This window comes from Seriola aureovittata, chromosome 4, assembly GCF_021018895.1.
Source record: "Seriola aureovittata isolate HTS-2021-v1 ecotype China chromosome 4, ASM2101889v1, whole genome shotgun sequence".
Classification (NCBI taxonomy): domain Eukaryota; kingdom Metazoa; phylum Chordata; class Actinopteri; order Carangiformes; family Carangidae; genus Seriola; species Seriola aureovittata.
Window position 1 is genome coordinate 25,692,985 of NC_079367.1, and position 21,480 is coordinate 25,714,464.

At 40.3% G+C, this 21,480-nt stretch overlaps 1 protein-coding gene across 1 annotated transcript; it reads right to left on the reverse strand.

Moving 5' to 3' along the window:
* Positions 1–6,591: 6,591 nt before the first annotated feature.
* On the reverse strand, positions 6,592–21,221 carry LOC130167805 (voltage-dependent T-type calcium channel subunit alpha-1H-like). The gene is given in 30 exon segments (XM_056374299.1): positions 6,592–7,555; positions 8,438–8,559; positions 8,839–8,917; positions 9,038–9,096; positions 9,213–9,343; positions 9,481–9,590; positions 9,742–9,967; positions 10,005–10,198; positions 10,349–10,438; positions 11,017–11,142; positions 11,354–11,480; positions 11,683–11,867; positions 12,106–12,174; positions 12,410–12,533; positions 13,001–13,086; positions 13,265–13,363; positions 13,468–13,566; positions 13,694–13,849; positions 13,964–14,081; positions 14,201–14,386; positions 14,468–14,616; positions 14,829–14,954; positions 15,053–15,107; positions 15,385–15,545; positions 16,349–16,441; positions 17,008–17,326; positions 18,573–18,732; positions 20,112–20,200; positions 20,507–20,646; positions 21,159–21,221. Coding segments are annotated over 30 exon segments (4,071 nt in total). The 3' UTR covers positions 6,592–7,225.
* Between the last annotated feature and the right edge of the window lie 259 nt (positions 21,222–21,480).

A 21,480-nucleotide genomic window follows, 5' to 3' on the forward strand; every position in this document is an offset into this window, starting at 1 on the left:
TCAGAAGATAATCCAGCAACCTGGAGGGATAGTTGCAGACAGAGAGGAAGAGTTTTACTTTGTGTTCTTTAAATTACGAAAATAAAAAATATACACACATTTTAATCGTGAATATGAAGTCATAAAAAACAGCCATGTGTCTTGTGGTTTAAAAAACCTTTTTTGTGTAGGATGCTTACTCTAAAATATAGTAAAAGACTTGGAGACAAAGGTGGGACCTGCTGTGACACACTGAGATATTAATATGATGTATTCCTAAGGCGACTGCTGTTGTCTACCTGCATACAAAAGCCAAAGCAGAGACAAGAGATTTGTGGGATACTCACTCTCCAAAGTAGATGAAGACATCAAACTTGTTCCAGTTGTTGCTAAGGTAACTTCCATTGTAGCCAGAGAGTCCTAGGGCTGCCACCTTGATGACCAGTTCCATTGAGAAGTAGACAAAACTGAAAAGATCCAGTGCTACCTGGTGACAAATGATAAAAAGATGTATACGTAGTTAAACATACAGCAGAGACAAATATATGATTCTAACACGCATTTAGTGGGAAAGGTTGTGTTTACTCGTCAATACAGATGGACATTTTGAATTTCAAATGACCATGTTCTGAAGCCAAGAATTAAGATTGCACTGAAACACATGAGGCAAGTTAGAGTTAAATCCACACATTATAATCTGAAAGCAGAATATGAAAATATTCCCTGATATAAAACAAGTATTTTACATGCAACCAAGCCAGCCAAGCCTGAACTTTAAGTCTAGTCTTCAAATTAAAAATACAATCTGTTTTAAACATACAACAGTAGTGTATACCACATATCCAATGAGAGATTCACATTCCAGCAAAGGTTTTCTGGCCACACCTCAATAACAGACATTGATGTAAACAATTACACTGTGTTGGACGAGAAATTAAACTGTTCTTCCATCTAGGTCTTCATGACACAGTAACTGTACATGTCACAGCCAGTGTCACTTACAAGAGAGTGGGGGCTCACACTGACCTGCATGTTGAAGCCCCTCTCCTCGCAGGGGTTGTACATGCCCAGAAACACACAGTTGAGCAGGAGGACCAGTATGGAAGCATAATCCAGCCATGTGGAGGAAGTGGTTAAGGTCAAAGGTCACAGGATGACAGCATATTGATTCAATCATGTAATACATCAGGAGAAGATAGTGGATTACACAGTATAAGCAGCTAATGGGACTAATAATAGCCAAATTAATACAATATAATGATATTTTAATATGTGACAGCCACATTGATGAGAAAAAGACACATTTAAAATTCATGGGGGGAAAGTCTACATGTTTTAAATCCTAAAGGATATACTGATAAATATTCACTGTGGTATGATACCTAGTTTAGAGATAATGCTATTATTAATACACATATTTAATTTTGACAGGTGTTAGACTAGGTTAAACTCACAGCAGTAAGAAAGGATATGGGCTGTAAGTAATTTTCAGACACCACTTCCTGGGTCTTGTGGTTTGTTTCAGGCAGAAGGCCACCACTGGGGCCAGGTCCGGGTAGGGTAGCTGCTCTCCCTCCATGTGGATACAAACTTCCCTTTCCTCTTGTAAAGGGAACGTCAACTCCCGCTGCCTCCCCCTCTCTCCCTCATGGAGAGCCATGATGAGGTTCAAGCAGACAGTCTGGAGGGAGGACAAAAAGAATGAAAAGGGCAAAGATAAAATAACATGCAGTATTAAGAGACAAGTGGTGGATTATTGTTAAGTAACTGGGATGTTTTCCTGCAAAGACATGTTGCTGTTTTGTCTCTAAAATGTGGGAAATATGGGAACCACAGGTTTCTTCCATTATACTGGCCTAAATTTTACATTATATTGGGTCAAATAACAGTCTGCATGATGAGACACCACTGGGTATATTTATATTATTTCATTAATGTATTTATTTACTGACATGTAGAAGTAATCAGATCCATAGCTTGAATAAAAGTAACAAAGCTGCAATATAAAAATAATTTTAACTGCATTGAACATGTCAGAGGAGTAAAATTACATAAAGATTATAAGCAGAAATATTTATAATACAGAAATATTAGATATTTAAGCACGCATTAATGAGTAAGTATCATGTTACGGTTACCTGCTAAGGTGGAACTAACTTTAACTATTTCATGTCTTGTATAATCAGTAACAGTGCATCCATCATGTTTTATAAAAGCATCGTATATTTTTAGTACCTAAAACTAGCTCTCGAATAAATAAAGTGGAGTAAAAAGTACTTGTTCCATTATTTTCCAGTGACATTTCTTGTCGTTTTCACAGGGAAACACATTATTAGCTCGGCTAACGCTAACGTTAGGTTACACGTTAGTCCCGAGTTTTGTAGCTGTTTTGTAGCTGAAAGAGCTACTTAAAGCATATTAGGCGGTTTTACCCCTGCTGTAAACTAGCTGGTAATGTTAGCCTTTGCTATGTTAGCTTGTTAAAGAAAAACATGAGGCGTCTCCAGGCTGCTATACAAAAATAAGACCCCACACACTCGGCTAAAATTGCTTTCCACGTATAAAAGGTTGTTAAGGTTAACGACACCTGTCAGTTAGCTAAATGATAACTTTAGCTGTGACTAGCTACCGAGCTAACATAAGTTTGCTAGCTGTTTAAAACATAACAGACTTGTGTTGAAGTCAGGTAAACATTTGAAAGTAAATACACTCTACAATTTGCTTCGAAAAATATTATTGAATGTTTAAAAATATATATTAATACAATGAGGTCCTTGCCATTTTCTATACTCCATATTCTTCAGTCAAGTTCATCTGGTCAACATTGGACTCCACACCGCGGTCACGTTAACGTTCATCTGTGTAGTCAGGTGTTTCACCAAATCTATGACCGGGGAATTTCAGCTGTAGGATCACTGGAGACGTGTTTACATTGTGATCGCTTTATGCTGATTTGAACCCCTCTTATTCTGTGATGCTAGGTTAGAGGATTGACTAGTTTTAACCAAAACAGAGGAGGCCAAAGTAGTAGTAGTAGTAGTAGTAGTAATAGTAGTCATAGCTATTGTTACCTTACTTAACCTAACATCGACCATGGTCGTCAGTTTAACCTTTACAGAAAAAACAAGAGAATACAAGGTCAAAGGCACTTACCAGAAAAAAGACGATCAGTAGAAGTTAAACTGTTGTCGCTTTTAGATGTTTATCAGGAGCTGATGTTAAGATACAAACAAGTATTAAACTCAAGTGTTGTTGCTTTTAGAAAGGCAGACAAATGTTTTGACAGTAACAGTTTCACATTCTGGAACTTGTGCAGGAAATTAAATATAACCACTGAAAAGGTTCTGATAAAAAACAATTTGGTCAGACAATGTCAGTCATATCTATATCATATTTTGGTTTTGATGGTTTGATTGGTTGGTTCTGCCAGTATTGGACGTTTAATGACAATTCAGGATTTGCTGCAACAGTGCTCCAAAATGTGCTGCGCAATAAGGAGATTTTAGGTGTGATTGTTACACATGTACACGTGTGAAATGTGCATCCTTTTACTCTGTTGTCCTGTGTTTTTATCAGAAGCCATCATATGAATTTCCCACTTCTTTTTCTTGTTGTCCTTGTAATGAATTTTTTTAATTAAAAACAAAATGACAACAAGCTCAGTCCATCCTACCTCCTATGGCTTGGTATCTTATGCATTTTATTATTGATTTTTAGTCCAGCAGAAATCTCTGTGAAGCTAGTGCTGGTTGTTCACTTCTGAAAGCATTACCCTTCTCATCATGGATGACATTCAAAAATATTAAATGCTTTTCGATCAGCATAAAACAGAGTAAAATAGTGGGTTTGATTTAAATCATTCGTGTTTAATATTTCATCCACTCAACACAATACTAGAACAATCTGTTCTGGTTAATCTGTCTCTAATCTGTGTAAATGTGTATATCAGATGTCTTAAAATAATATTTCCAATATAAACTCCAATTCTGCATTTCTATTTTCATGCACCCATGATGCTTTTCAGCTGTGATGATGAATGACTTCGCTTTGGTAGCATCATATGTGTATTCCATTGTATCTAATTTAAACTGAAGTGATATTTGTATTGCTTGTTCAATGTGCAATATTTGCAATACAAGTTATTTATGTCTAGCCCTTTAGCATGATGTTGTACAGAACAGCAAACTGTGGAAAGATTATTTTGTGCTGGTTTTATTTTGTATTCCATAAGAGTCTTCACTGCCTGTAAAGTTTCTTGAATGTCAGGGAGAAAATGCAAAGCATAAGCTGACCTTGGGAAGACCTCCCTCTCCTCAGACCTGATCCCAACCAGAGCCTTCACAAGTCCTCTGTGGGAGCCAGTGGACTGACTGGCTGTCTGGCATGACATCACCATACAATAGAGGGTTAAAATATGTTTCTCTATGTTGTGTTACAGCATAAAGAGTCAAGAATCAAGTGGGAGATAGTGGACTGAATGACTGACCGATCAAATCAAACAGGAAATCGATCAAAGTCTCCCTACAAACAGATGCTGCAGTTCAGTTAAAGGAAAATTTAAATGACTGATTCTCTGTTTTTTGCATCACTTATTGTTGTGAAAGTGTGTTAGACATTCTAGTTTGTATTGTACAATATCTCTCATTTTCCATGTGTTTTCCAGTAGTGTGAGAACAATGGATAAGTCTGGTGTTAGTCTCTATTGTTAATATTGAGAATGAATTAAGAGGTCTAAAATACGTGGAGTCAAATATGTGGGTGAACCATGCATTGCATTTACACAATGTCAGTGGAAAGAATAGAGCAGGAAAACCTCATTATTCAGATTTGGGAATAATCACACATCTTTCCAAGATGGCTACCACCTTTGCTGGTCTTGTAGTCACATCATTTCAATAGTAATGGGTTTGTCATAGTGTCTACTTTCCTTCAATTCCCTGATCTGCCTGATCCTTGAAGAGGGAAGAGTACATTTCCCCTGAAATGTTTGTAAGTTTAGGCAAGTGGCAGGGTATAAAAGGTTTTGTTAGACAGCAAACTCTCTCCAGGAAATTGGAGGAGGGCTGAGTGTTGTGCTGACTGTCAGAGACCCACCTAGCTCCACAGCCTTGCATGAACAGGAGCAGGTGCCTGGGCTCCTGGGATTGAACATCACACTTCAGCTGTATAGTGACCTCTGTGGGGGAATATGGTCCTGCCTTGTTCTCAGTCCCTCAGGTTATAGCGGCTGGTTGGAGGGAAATGCTACAAGGCCAAGAGCATCTACAGAGACTGGAGCAGGTGTCGCAGCATCAGCAGAGAGAGAGCTTAAAGCTCAAGTTGAATAACAGAGTCAAGAACCTGGACCGTGTGGTGTCAGCAGAGAGGACTGCTGCAGTGGAACTGAAATCATGTCTTGGCATTTCCTGCTTTTATACTTTGTTCCTGGATTTTCCCAGGAAGCAGGCGGCTGTGGTCGGTGTCCATGCTTTACATCCAAACTGATATCAGCTGTTACAAACTACAGTCATATTCCCTCCTCTCCACAAGCACGCACACACCTGTGGAAGTACCTCCTCCCACCTTGTAAACAGAGGCCAGGATCAGGACTTCCTCCTTTGTCTCCAAACCCTTTTCACCTTTTGAGTTCTAGTGTGTTTGCCATGTGTCTTTTTTTAATCTTTAGTGTAAGTAGTATTTTCTTTATCTTCGTTGGGATCATGGCGTATTCTAATTTGATACTGTTTACTGTTAATTAATGAAATAAAGCTAATTATTATTTAAAACATTGATGATTTAAAGGCCATATTTTGGATTTTTGGGCAGATTTTATCATGTTTTTTCTCTTTTGTTACTTGGAACCATGGCTAGCATCCGTAAATCAATATCCCTGTAAATAAACCGATAAACTGATTGCAGCTGTTGTTTCCTGTTGGCTTGTGGCTCTAGTTTTGAACCTTTGGTACCCAACAGTATTTTTAATATGATGGTACACAAAACTGCAATTTATAAAATGGTAACATTATGTTTTCTGTGTAACACCATTCATATCATTGTTCATTCATACACTGCACATTAAAGCCAGTTTATGTCACTGCTTAAAACCACTGAATAATCAATTAAAAGTCACAACAACGGTAAATCAGGTTTGTTCAGTTATTATTATCTATTTACTGATATTTACAACTAAAAATACAACAACAATTTACAACAAAAACAAGGCAGTTTGAAGAAAATAATATATATATAACATCTATTACCAATTCAAAGATAAAATACAAACATTCAAATGTAAAAGGTACTATCTTATCATAACTACACAAGAAAATAAAGATTAAAAATGATTGAGTTAAGATTAAGAAAAATAGTTATAGGAACATGTGGGATTCAATGTTATTTACAAATATACACTATTGATTGATTGATTGATTGGCTGACTGACTGACTGACTGACTGACTGACTGACTGATTGATTGACTGACTGACTGACTGACTGACTGACTGACTGACTGACTGACTGACTGATTACTATGAAGACCGGTCTGCAGAGCTGGTTCTGATCTGGGACTGTGCCGGAGACGGTGGGGCCGGCACCGTGTCAGATCTATCTACGTGGCCCTCGGAGCCGACGCCCTCCTCGGGAGACGGTGGGGCCCTCTCTGCTTGCAGCATGGCCTTCTCCTCCTCCTCCTCCTCCAGAGGGAGACAGGGGTTAGTAGAGTTTTTCTGTCAGTCTCACAGTCAGCTATCAAGGCTTTGGTTTATTAGCATTATTAGGATTCAGTTTCAGAGGGTGTGTTCTGACAGCGGGGCTGAGGTGATTAATTACATTTAAAAAACACAAACCCCAGTTACTCTGAATTATCCACAAAAAACTGAACTGACTTTGACCACAGACAATCTTTATGTATTTAACTATATATGTATATGTGTGAATTTGCTCTTTTATTAAATCTCATCCTCAGTGTTTATTTGTTGTATAGCGAGTCACAGTAGGAGGAGATTCTTTTGCTATACTGATTTAATTTGGTACTAATTATAGAAAAAATACAGATCAAGTTCTGAGCCAGCGAATTTAAATTCATTTGCTGTTTTGAGTTTATGTGCAGTTGGGAATTGCTTGACAGAAGTAAATATTAATCCACTATTCATTTATTATTGGATATTCATATTATAGTTGTTTGATTGACTGTAGATTCACATTTTTTCGTATTCAAAGTTACAATTCGTTTAATTAATTTTATGTATAATATAAGTAAAATAAAGATCATGTGTCTGTTTTCAGTATAATTAGAACCAGATTACTTGGTTCTTTCCAGGAAACTTTCCAGGAAATTATAAAGAAAATATAAAGAAAGAAAATAATAAAATAAAGCCTCAGAGCTGTTCCTGTCAAACAATGACTGTGTGTTAGTCTGTGCATGTGCACTGACTGTACCATGGTGCTGTCTTCCAGAGCCTGCATGATAGCCGCCACTACCAGGTTCACCAGCACAAACTGGACCATGACCACGAAGGTGGTGAAGAAGAGCGGAGAGACCCAGGACAGGTAGCCCAAGCAGCGAACGTTGCCGGGGCGACACTCTCTCAACGTGTCCTAGAGAGACACAGAGCGAGAATCAGAGAGGAAGAGGGAGCGGCACACAGACTGAAATCTTCACTGTTTAATAACCAGCATTCTGAATAATCAGACCATTAGAAACTTAATAAAAAACAGAAAAAAAGAAAGAAAAGAAAGTAGAGAATACACAATATTCATATCTGGATCTGACACAACATTATTGTAAAACTTTATTTCATGTGTCTGTAACTTACTAATAATCAATAGTCAATCATTTCCTAAGACATGTCCTATGTTGAGCTATGCAATAATAATAATAATAACAACAATAATATTAATAATAACATTATTATTATTACTATCAATAATAATAATAATTATTATTATAATAATTATAATAATAAAAATAAAACACTCCTGCCCTATAATTAGAACAAAACTATGTACAGAACTGTGACTGCTGAAAATAAATAGAAAAAGACTCGAAAATCACAGAGTGTATAGATTAGTGTAAGAGGTGCCAGAGTTTCTTTAACAGTGAAATGGAGACTTCCCATGAAACCTCGTGTCGTGAAGATTCATCCACTGACCTCATGCTGTTCACTAAAACAAAACTTTTTAAAACAACCTGCACGTCGTCCTATCAAATCACACTATAGAGGAATCGCTCTCTCACTGGCTGGAACAACCTGACACCTACGACACAGGTGTTTGTGTTCAGGTATAAATCAACGCACCAATATTAGACTGAACAAACTGTGTTTTGAATTTGATCACATATGTGTAGGGTATAAGTTCAGTTGTTGTGTTTTATCCCTTACATACTTTTGGACGTGACTGCTCTCTCAGTGGGTAGGTGGATGTGTGTGCATGTATGAGTGTGTGTGTGTGTGTGTGCATGTATGAGTGTGTGCGTACTTTCAAAATCCCGCTCCAGTTGTCTCCGGTGCACACCTGGTAGAGTGTGAGCAGGGCCAGTCCAAAGTGCTTGAAGTTGAAGTACCGATGTAAACCAAGGCACGGGTGATCGTCGCTGCATTCTGATCAACACATGTACACAACAGACACACACACAGTGGTTTTGTCTTTCTGCATTGTGGACAATAAAAATCCTTCAGCGCTGTGTTTGACTCAGCAGATAAAAGTTTATTCATCCCAAAAATGAGATGTGCAAACAGCATCAGCTTCAGATTCAACAGTTTAGAGACAGAACAGAGCTCCACACAGGTGAGCAAAGATGGGATCTGTTTTTGTGTGTGTGTGTGTGTGTGTGTGTGTGCTTGCGTGCGTGCACGTGCGTGTGTGTGTGTGAGACTGACCTAGGCTGCCAAAGAGCTCCACTCCCAAAACGGCGTAGATGAAAAAGAAGAACATAAAGAGCAGGCAGATATTTCCAACCTGGAATCAAAGAAACTCATGGACTCAGCAAAACAAAAGCATTCACACTCACTTTACATTTGTAATGAATCAACCCCACACTGTGTGTGTGTGTGTGTGTGTGTGTGTGTGTGTGTTTACCTGTGACAACGTTTTGATGATGGTTGTCAGGAGGACTCGGATCTTCTTGGCCTTCAGCACTGAAGAGAGACACAGGAACTGTTCACACCCAACACTCACACACACTTCAGAACTAATATGATTTCAGTTTGGTGTGTGTGTGTGTGTGTGTGTGTGTGTGTGTGTGTGTGTGTACCTTGTGCAAGTCTTAGTGCTCTAGTGACTCTAAGGATGCTGGGATTGATAGGAACTGTTTTCATCATTTTCATCCTGAGAACGATGCTGATGATGGAGACCAAGACCACAATGATGTCCATCAGATTCCACCTACACACACACACACACACACACACACACACACACACACACACAACACACACACACACACACACAGTCATGGTAACAATACCTAATACACAAAAGCGAATAAGGAAGTTGAATTCTGGCTAATTGTAGCGTGTTACCTGTTAGTTATGAATCTCCACACGCCAAAGGCCACAAGCTTCAACAGGACTTCGATGATCAGGAAGACAGTTAACACGTAGTAAGACCTCTCTATCAGATTCTCTATGTACTGAACACACAAGCAAACACAGGTTTAACTCTGTGCCCTCACAGAGTCCATGCTCAGTCAGTGTTTGAATATCCTCTACACAGTGTCCATGTGTTAGTGTGTGTGTGTGTGTGTGTGTGTGTGTGTGTGTGTGTGTGTGTGTGTGCATTACCAGAGATTGACCATAATGTTCCAAAGCCATGAAGATGACACTGAGGACGATTGTGAGGTTCATGATGAGATCCAGGCCGTTGCTGACACACACACTGTGGATGAACTGACGGATGGGGGAGTAGTTGGTGTAATATGGCGCCTGCTCAACCTCCGTATCTGTGAACATGCACAAACACACAGAGATGCAGACATTCACAATTGATAATTATATATATGTGTGTAAACTCAAACACATACATGATACATAGATGAGGAACTAACTCTTTCTCCTTACCCCTGACTTGTTCTGGCCGTGCCCTTCCTCTCTCCTCCTCTTGATCCCGTCTTTTTTGCTCCTGCTGACACTGGTGGAAGGTCTCCACCATCACGCCGATGAACATGTCGAGGAGAAGGAAGCTCATTATCATGAAGGTGATGAAGAACAGCAGCATCCACTTGTTGCTGTTCCTTACAGGCTGAAAGTAGAAGAGAAGAGACCAAATTAAAATGACAGGACTGATTTGTTCCACTGCTGTTTGTAAAGCACAGTATAATGTAGTGCAATCCATCACTATGAACATCAGGCCTGTCCATCCTTGCCTTAACATGTAGAAACATAAACATACCTGTCGGTCTACTCCCACAGCATCCAGCCCATCATACATGATGTTGACCCAGCCGTCCTTTGAGTACATTACAAACAAGGCCATCAGAGCCTGGACGAGAAACAACAGACAGACAATAACTGCTCAGTCAACACTAGGAATGGGAATCGAGAACCGGATCCAGTTGAGAACCGGTTCCAACTGGTTCGATCCATCGACATCATTTGTCTTTATGCTTAACGATTCACTTATCAATGCCTTCCACTTGGTTCCTTGTCCCTTTCAAAACAATGACGACACGCTTTAGCGAGAGGCAGTCGAGGAGACGAGTAAGTGTGGCTTAATTTGACACAAAATGACGCTAACAGTGCAACATGCAATGTCTGTGGCACTAAGATTTCAAGCAATGGTGGAAACATCAGCAACATGCTGAAGCATTTGTCGACGCAGCACGGCACCTTCTGATTGGCTCACTGACCTGTTGTTACTAGAGCTCCAGAGAGAAGGCTGAGAGAGGAAATGTAAAACTACTTTGAGATGGATTTTGGTTCTTAAAATCACAAATATATCTTCTTAAGGATCAAAGACAAAGTTTCTGCTTGACTCCTCGCTCCTTGTTTCTACCTGCTTCATTTTGTACTGAGATTGATCGCATTAATGTCCAAACCCCACGTCCCTCGGTGCATTACCTGAGGCAGGTTGTCAAAGTTGTACGTCTTCCGCACCCATCGGTAGTCGGCCGACAGACAGTCAGTCTTGCTGGTGATGTTTGTGATGTCCTCGCCCAGACAGTGGAAGAACTTCCCTTTGAACAGCTGCAGTGTTTGTGTGAGATGAAGACAGAGTTTCTGTAGTTACTGTATTTTATTTCTCAGCTGCATGAAAGCTACAAGGCTGTTAAACTATGAACGCCAAGAATAAAAGGAGCACATTCTCAGCAGACAAAGGTCATGTTGTTCATTTTAAAACGTCATTGTCAGTTGGGTAAAAGACATCTACTGTATGTGTGTGTGCATGCCAACCTACCTGCACCCCAAGGATGCCGTAGAAAAAGAAGAAGGCGCAGCAAATGAGAACGATGTTTCCGATGGGTTTGACCGAGGCCATCAGAGCCTCCACAGCCAGCTTCAGCTTCGGGGCTCGCTTGATCACCCTGGAGCCCACACAGACATTTATTAAAACCAATGCACACACACACACACACCCACTCACACAACTGACTGAGATATGAAACAGGAAATAAGATGGGATCTGTATACACACACACAGACACACACACACACACACACACACACACACACACACACACACACACACACACAGATCATGAAGCTACACACAAATAAAGGAGGTACCTCAGAGGGCGGAGCGTTCGCAGCAGACGTAAAACTTTGAGGAAGCCCAGACTGTTGTTTTTGCTCCTGCTGGCCAGAGAGACGATGATGTCGACAAAAGACAGAATCACCAATAAACCATCCACGTCATTCCAGGAGGACCGGCAGTAGCTGTCCTTCCCATACACCAAACCCAGAGCTACAATCTGGTGTGAGAGCAACAACTCATCAATGCAAAATTAAAATATTATGAAAAATGTTTTTCTTAAAATCAGCTGGAAATCTGAGCTACAAAATCTGTTTAAAGATGATCTAAAATTATAAACCTCGTCCAAACTGATCTCAACATCAGGAAGTAACTGTAATCACCAGTAAGTATAATATGAATGTCATTTCACACTCATCATAGACCTCTGCAGTTAAAAAAACAAAAGTGGTGTTTACCTTGAAAAGCATCTCGACCAGGAAGACGGCAGAGAAAACGTAATTGGACAATTTCAGGATCTGTCGCTCCTGAAGGGCAGAGTGAGATTCATCTTAACCTGTGTGTGTTTGGTATTGTGCGTCATCAAACTCGTATTTTCCATGTAAACTCACACATTTCATGTAGTATGAGTGTACTATGATCGCACATGCTGTGTGTGTGTGTGCATGCGTCTGTATTTGTTGTACTATGTATGTGTCTGAGTGGATGGGCATGTGTGTGTGCGTTTGCTGACGGTGACTGCAGGTCACACGTGTGTCTCACCCTGCTCGTCGGGTTGATTCCAGGCCTCTCTATAGCAAGGGTGACGCAGCTCAGTAGGATGAAGAGCAGGATCACATAGTCGAATATCGGGTGAGAGATCACACGTTGGCAGAAGATACGGAACCTGAACACAAACACACACAAGCAGCAACAGTGACAACATGAGAGGAAGAGCAAGAAAATGAAAGACACAGTGAAATAAAAGATTAGAAAATATTAAATTATTTCTGATTGATCATCCTGAAGATCATGAGATTTTGCACCGATTGCCTAAAGCTGTCTATCATATGACAGGTTTTCAGTATCACCATCCTGTCAGCCAAAGTATGAAGAAATAACAGGATATAACAGCAAGTCTCAATGATATAAATGTATAAAAATTCATTCACCCGCATAAATGTCAGAATATTAGTAAACAGATTGAAAAATAATAATTTGGCTAAGTTGTAGCTAAAATCAAAAAAGAAAAAGCAAGAAAAAATATTCAAGACCATTGTTAATGAGATGTAAGACTTTAACACCTTCTGAGGCTTTTTTCTCTGGCTGCACCAGCTCCTTACTAAGTTTTATGTGTGAAGTCCTGAGACTTACCTGTTCTGTGGAGAGAACAGGAAGAAGGACCAGTCCTCATGCTGTCTGCACCAGCGCAGCACTCTCCGGATCCAGCTCAAAGACGTCTGCAGAGGTGAACAGTTACACATCTGTCAGTGTGGTGCACCAGCAAAATGTTGCTCAGAATAAAGGCAAAGTCATTTTTTTGTAAAATCCAAAATCAGCTTTGATCACGTTTCTTGCTGCTCCATCATTGTGTGTAAAACCTTGTGAAATCCCAAACTCTTGCTCTTAGGAACTCACGTCGTGGTCGTTGGTATCTGTAGGTGCAGAGCTGATCACAGTGGGGCTGCCGGATCCACATGGAGGGAGAGGGCAGTCTTCATCGGGTCTAGAGGAACCCTGGAACAACATGAAGTGGAGGTAAACAGATTGATCACTATCTCAGAGACCTCTCACTAGATTCTGAAACCAGAACAAGGAAGCTGTGACTCTGAGGAACTAACATTTGTCTCGTGGTTTTCACTCAGTGAAGACTCGCTCTCAGAAGTCTGGCTGGATGAAGTGGAGCTGATGGAGTCTTCGTCATCAGAATCTGAGGAGTGCTAAAACAAATAGACTTCAGCATAGGTGTGTATACAAGTGTTTGAGTGTGCGTTCCTCAAAGACACGTTGTGTGTGTAAATTATAAAACATCGAGCTCTTGGAGAAAAGTACAACAGAGGTCCTCACTATGGCCTGGAAGCTCTGGACGACTACGCCCATGAGAACGTTGAGGAGAACGTGTTTTCCGACCAAGATGATGGCGAAAAAGTAGAAGAAGGTCCACTGGGAGGTGGCAGCCACGGCATTGTACAGCACCAGATTCCAGTCCTCCTCAGTCAGGATCTACATTGATAGATTTAATCAAAGAATCAAGAACAAGATAGACAGATTCATGCACAAATAGCATAATGATGGAATACAACGATGATGGCACGGATTAGGACCTCAAAAACTGACCTGAAACACAGTGACCATGGACCACAGTAGGGAGTCAAAATTCATCCGGTCTTTGATGGTGCTTCCGCTCTGGGTCTCGAAGGCAAATTTGCCACCAAACAGGCACATGCCTATCACACTGCACAGAAACCAGACACAATCACTCAAATGTGGTGATTATTATAGCATTAGAACAGCATTGTAAAGGGACAGATATCCACAAACAGACACATGGGGAGGAGGATAAGGTGTGCCTGCCTGAAAATGATGGTGAAAAACAGCAGCAGCTGGCAGAGCAGAGCTGCCTCCTTCATGGTCGCCTTCAGCACGAGCAGCTGTCTCTTCAGGTAAGGCAGGAAGTGAAGCAGCCGCACAAACCGCAGCATACGAAAAGCACGCAGGACGGACAACCTGCCATCAGCTTTGGCAAATGTCTCCCACAAGCTGAAACCCAAAGAAAACAAACACATTTTAATATGCTCTCTTAAATACTGTATCCATGGGTTTAATTTAGGATCATACTACCTGATGACAACGATGGCAAAATCAAAAATGTTGTTTTGGTCCTTGAAGTAGGCCCCCTTGAGGACCAGCAGCTTTACGATCAGCTCCAAAACAAACACGAGAGTGAAGATGTTGTTACTGATCCGTAGCATCTCTGCCACCTGCTTAGGCTGGAGGAAGAGAGAGAGGGAGAGCAAGAGAGAGAGGGAGCAACAGGTCGCACGAGAACGTGGAAATGCAGAGAGGGAATAGGGAGGCGTGAGAACATAAACAATCAATACAAAATAAGCAAGAAGGAAAAAACAGAAACACAGAGCAGTGAACTCCTCAGTTTACTATTCCCTTTACGTTGTGAATGAGGCAGCAGCACTTTGCTCCTCACCTGCCCGTGGTGTTCTATGGCCATGGCGAGAATACTGAAGAAGACGGCTAACATGATCACCCGGTCAAAGAGTTTGCTGTTGATCAACCTCAGAAGTTTTCTCCTCAATGGCTCCCAGGTATGTTTCTGGAAGACAGGGGGAGTCAGTTAGTGAGCCAAAGGCACTGCTGCTGCTGATGGTGGTTTCTGCCAAACAAAAAAAAGAAGCTGTTGACTAGTCTCACCAGTATGCCACCGGTCTCACTCCTGCTGCATACGGGCTGCACCCTGTTACGGCGTCTGTCGGTTGAAAGACAGGACGTGTTATTTATTGACAACAGTCCCCATAGGATCAGAGACAATCTAAAGGCATGTTTGATTTTAAACTTGGGTTAATGTTCATTTCTTTGCCTGAAACTAGAAGTACTGTTAAACCGACACCAGAGGAAAACATTGCACTGCACATATTGTGCTTGAGGGTTAGGGTACAAAATTATACCACCAGATATCACTCATCAGACTACAAATCTGACCTGCACTTGTCTTAGTTGCAGATACAACCTTTACACTATCTTACCTGATACAGCTGCAGGCGATGGTCCACAGCCAGCGGAGGAACTGGAGACACAGCTGCACGGCAGGGTTGGCTCGCTGCTCTTTCTTCTGCCGCGTCATGCTCTCAGAGAACTGCGTGGCGATGACGACCGCGCACACGTTCATAATGATGAAGGAGCTCATCTGGTTGGGAAAGTAAAGATATTTAGGGACACTGCACCAGCAACATGAGCACATAATGAATATGACTCGCCTCAACAGAAAAATGATGACAGGGAGATAAAAAAGTTTGGAACCGTATGATTTAGTGGCTGATTTCTTGGAGTAAGTCTTTGGGAAAGTTTGTTTTTCTTGTTGTTTGTGTTCCTTCAATCAAAACTAACCATTTTCTCCTGCTTCTTCTTCTTCTTCTCTTTTTCATGCCCTCTCTCATGCATTTTCTAACTCTCTCCAAACGCATCAAAATACAGGATAAACGCAGCTCACACCACACTTAGAGCTTTAAATAAAGGTTTTAGTAGAACTGCAGCTCAAACAATAACAATGAGAGCAACACAATACGTTTTTATACGTCATTTACCAATACTTCAATTAGGGCTTTAGTTCTCAGTATGTTTTTTTATGTAACCACGACTACCTGGCAGGTTTCATATTGTATATATTGTATAAACTTGTTTGTTATTGAGCACAGCATAACATTTGAATCTACAAGAGAGACATTTTTTTCCAATCCAAACAAGCTGAGTTATTTAAAAAAAAATCTGTAGCATGGTAGGATCAGTGTGAACACTTAGTTTCATTGTTGTCACTGAATTTATTCAACATCGTTTCCAGAACAACAACATGTCTGCCACAGTTATGTTGACCAGAGCTTTCTACAGCCAAAGTTTACCAGTTTATTTTATCAGGTTGTGGTTGGAGACTTAGGAACATGGTCAAACACTAATGTTGTTCACCAACAAAAACTAAGACAAGTTGCTACTTACAATGGTGACGAGCATGAAGAAGATGAAGCTCCAGAAGGAATGAGCATCCATGACAAAAAACAAGATGTCTGTCCAACCTTCCAGTGTGACAACCTGCAGGAGGAGGGAGACAGAACGTGACATGGTCAACAACTAAACAGTGAATAAAAACTTCAATACTGCAGTATGTCCTAAAGAGTGATGACAGGTGCCAGAGGAAAGATAGACTCACCTATGATGATAACGCAGAGAGAGATGATAGAAGATGACAGAGGACCACATCCTCACATGATGCCTGCCTTCTCTAAATTCAGACTGTTACCCTCATCACTGACTGTTACCCTCATCAATGACTGTTACCCCCGTCACTGACTGTTACCCCCGTCACTGACTGTTACCCCAATCATTGTTACCCCCATTACTGACTGTTACCCCCATTACTGACTGTTACCCCCGTCACTGACTGTTACCCCCGTCACTGACTGTTACCCCCGTCACTGACTGTTACCCCAATCATTGTTACCCCCATTACTGACTGTTACCCCCATTACTGACTGTTACCCCCATCACTGACTGTTACCCCCATCACTGACTGTTACCCCCGTCACTGACATAAACTGTCAAAGTACAGCTTCAATTTTAAATCCAACATCCACATCTATTTCTGCACATGCTCTTACCTGGAATAAGACGATCAAGGCGTGGCCGATGTTATCGAAACTGGTGACTCCCATGTTGGGGTTGTGGTCCCCGGCGCGACAGATGTTATAGTATGAGTTCCAGTTCACACAGGCGTTAGCCGCGGCCCCAGAGACTAAGAACTTGTTTGCAGCTGAACTGTGGTTGGGAACAGCCAACGAACAGGTTTCCTCATCCCGGATGTAAGGCGGCACGTCATGGCAGCGGCGCATCCCGTTGCTGTGGTCATACGAACAAATGAACGGGCTCCCCTCATCATACTTGGACACATAGTATGGATTTAACCACCCGCTGGAGTTTCTGGACAGAGAAAGAATAACAGCTTATACACACAGCTGCACTGAAGACGTCATTACGTAGCCTTCACACTTCACATGAGCCTGTTACAGTGTCTTTTTGTACTGAGCCAAATTACAAACAGTGGATCGTATTAGTGACACTAATCCATTCCACAACAACTCTGGACCACACAGTCATTACTCCTGCTGTCATCAAATTACCTCAGTTTTTAATACTAGTCCCCCTGCTGCCCTGGGGTCGGACGTCCCATCCATTTTATATGACACTCCAACATTTCAACAACTCCTGTTGTCATCATCACCAGAAATAACACCACCGACATAACTCCAAACAAACTTATGGCGTGAATTTTAACCACCATCTTCCAATTCTCCCTTTCAGAAAACTTTACCAGTGACCTTGAATATTAGCACTTTTAAATGTAAGATCTCTTTTAAACAAGACATTTCTTATTGATGACTGGCTTTTAGATAATAATATTGACTGCATGTTTTTAACTGAGACATGGAGTAACACAGATGTACCAGCTGCCCTTGTTGAAGCATCACCATGAAACAATATTTTATACTCTTTCAGGAAAGGTAGAAAAGGTGGTGGCTCGGCAACCATCTGCTCAGCCCCCCTTGGTTTTAAAGACATTATATTTGATCATTATTCATTCATTCATTATTATTATTGTCTTAACTTTTATTGTTTTTATCACTTAGTGCTCTGTGTGTAAATGGGGGTGACTGGGGTCTCTGTGCCTGTGTGTGTGTGTGTGTGTGTGTGTGTGTGTGTGTGTGTTTGATGTGATGATTTTTACTGCTCCTATTCTGTTACTGTTTGTATGAAAAGTGCTATACAAATAAAGTCTGATTGATAGATAGATAGATAGATAGATAGATAGATAGATAGATAGATAGATAGATAGATAGATAGATAGATAGATATGAAGACATACCACAACCTAATGCTCTAAAACAAGATGTAGTATTTGTTATTAAATGTAGTTTTAATATATTTACTGATATCCTACAACTGCCTTATACTACATGTTATTTTGAGCATTTAATTGATGCTCTTATCCACAGAAATGTGAGTTAGTGTCTTGCTCAGCATTCTTTACACATTAAAAGCAGAAAGGTATCTGACTAACATCACATTATTGTGATAAATATGTTCCTATAATTGAGGTCTTGAAGAAGTCAGTCACAAAATACACAAATGCAATTAATAACAGTAAAAAAAACTGCAGTTTTCTTACTTTGGGATGTCGACTCCAAGGAAGCAGCGGTTGCGCAGTTGCCCCGCCCACAGCTGAACTCCCACAATGGCAAAGATGAACATGACAAACATGTAGAGGACGAGAACGTTCACAAGCATCGGCAAGGTGTCCAAGAGTATCATCACCATATCTTGCATACCTGCACAGGACAGGGAGACGACTCCATCAGAGGTGATTATTCTGACATATTGTCAGAATATATACTGTATAAATATATATATACAATATATATATATATACTGTATATATATTGAGATATATACCAGTTAAAAAAAACATCAATTAAAACAAGCATATAAATACAATTCACAAATAATGCCACCACAAAAATCAATTAAAACAGGTACAAACTGAAATTAAAAGGTTAGAGATTCAGAATCTAAAATGACCAAGAGGTACCAACAGATTTGTTTTTAAAGTGCTTTGTTAGACAGTTCAAGTGGAAGGTGCAAAGAAGCCAAAAGCAGATCTTCCAAGCTCAGTATGAACTCAAGGGACATGGAGCGTAAGCTAGTCATTAGTCCTGGTCCAATGTGGTCCAGTGGACCAAAATAACATGGATGTTAGATAGATATGAAGCCAGTTTTTCAAGAAGAGCTTCGTAAATAAACAAATACACATGCAAATCTGGCCTCTCAAAGAGAGAAGACCTGTGAGCAGACTGGTAGACTGCATCAAGGAGCTTTAAAGTACCAGCCGAAGCCTGTATTAAAACTGATTAAAAAAAGTTGCCTCAACAACAGGTTTTTCTGCAATGCAACAGGAAGCAGGAAGCCAATCTTTGCCTGGATTTACTCACCAGATTTGATACATGATTCTTAAAGGATAACTTCTCATCAATCCAAATGCCAAGATATTTGTACAGCATGACTCTTTCAATAATGGCGCCACTTTTAGTGGTGATGATGAGATTATCTGAATCAATATTTCTGGCTCTGGAGAAAAGCTTAAATTGAGATTTGTCTGCATTTAAAACTAATTTATGGTGATTAAGAGCAACTTCTAATGCATACAATACAATACAATATAGTTCAATACATACATACACAGGCATAGAGTATGTATGGTCCATATATAAAGTTTGTACACATGATATCCACATCCAGTTCATTTATATCATGGACATGTTATTACATTAGGTTTAAACATAGGTGTAGCGCTGTTGACGCTGCACCATCAGCATCTCAAGTGAGGAAACAGATTGAAGGTTTGACGTTGTTTTATTAGTATTATTTTGTCATTTATTGTAACTAAGCCAGTGGTAGTAGAAGCAGTGCTGATTAATGTTAAAGCACTATAATCGGTGATACTTTATATAATGAATCAAGAATAAAATGCTCATAAATTTATTGGAAAAATAACTTAAAACTAAATACATTTGAGCATTTAACCCTAGCCCATTTTAAATGATCTCTCAGCCACTGCACAGGTCGGACGGTGGGAATGAAAACCATGGGCAACACGTTTTGAGGACCGCTGAGGAGAATGAAAATTGAGTTCTCATCAAACACCACTTACTTGGGACTCTGCCTACGAGTCGCATCAGCCTGAGCGCATGACGGACATGTATCTTGATGCCTTGAGAAACCAGAAGATAATCCAGCACCCTGGAGGGATAGTTGCAGACAGAGAGGAAGAGTTTTACTTTGTGTTCTTTAAATTATGAAAATAAAAAATATACACACATTTTAATCGTGAATATGAAGTCATAAAAAACAGCCATGTGTCTTGTGGTTTAAAAAACCTTTTTTGTGTAGGATGCTTACTCTAAAATATAGTAAAAGACTTGGAGACAAAGGTGGGACCTGCTGTGACACACTGAGATATTAATATGATGTATTCCTAAGGCGACTGCTGTTGTCTACCTGCATACAAAAGCCAAAGCAGAGACAAGAGATTTGTGGGATACTCACTCTCCAAAGTAGATGAAGACATCAAACTTGTTCCAGTTGTTGCTAAGGTAACTTCCATTGTAGCCAGAGAGTCCTAGGGCTGCCACCTTGATGACCAGTTCCATTGAGAAGTAGACAAAACTGAAAAGATCCAGTGCTACCTGGTGACAAATGATAAAAAGATGTAAAGTTAAACATACAACAGAGACAAATATATTGATTCTAACACGCATTTAGTGGGAAAGGTTGTGTTTACTCGTCAATACAGATGGACATTTTGAATTTCAAATGACCATGTTCTGAAGCCAAGAATTAAGATTGCACTGAAACACATGAGGCAAGTTAGAGTTAAATCCACACATTATAATCTGAAAGCAGAATATGAAAATATTCCCTGATATAAAACAAGTATTTTACATGCAACCAAGCCAGCCAAGCCTGAACTTTAAGTCTAGTCTTCAAATTAAAAATACAATCTGTTTTAAACATACAACAGTAGTGTATACCACATATCCAATGAGAGATTCACATTCCAGCAAATGTTTTCTGGCCACACCTCAATAACAGACATTGATGTAAACAATTTCACTGTGTTGGACGAGAAATTAAACTGTTGTTCAAACTAGGTCTTCATGACACAGTAACTGTACATGTCACAGGCAGTGTCACTTACAAGAGAGTGGGGGCTCACACTGACCTGCATGTTGAAGCCCCTCTCCTCGCAGGGGTTGTACATGCCCAGAAACACACAGTTGAGCAGGAGGACCAGTATGGAAGCATAATCCAGCCATGTGGAGGAAGTGGTTAAGGTCAAAGGTCACAGGATGACAGCATATTGATTCAATCATGTAATACATCAGGAGAAGATAGTGGATTACACAGTATAAGCGGCTAATGGGACTAATAATAGCCAAATTAATACAATATTATGATATTTTAATATGTGACAGCCACATTGATGAGAAAAAGACACATTCAAAATTCATGGGGGGAAA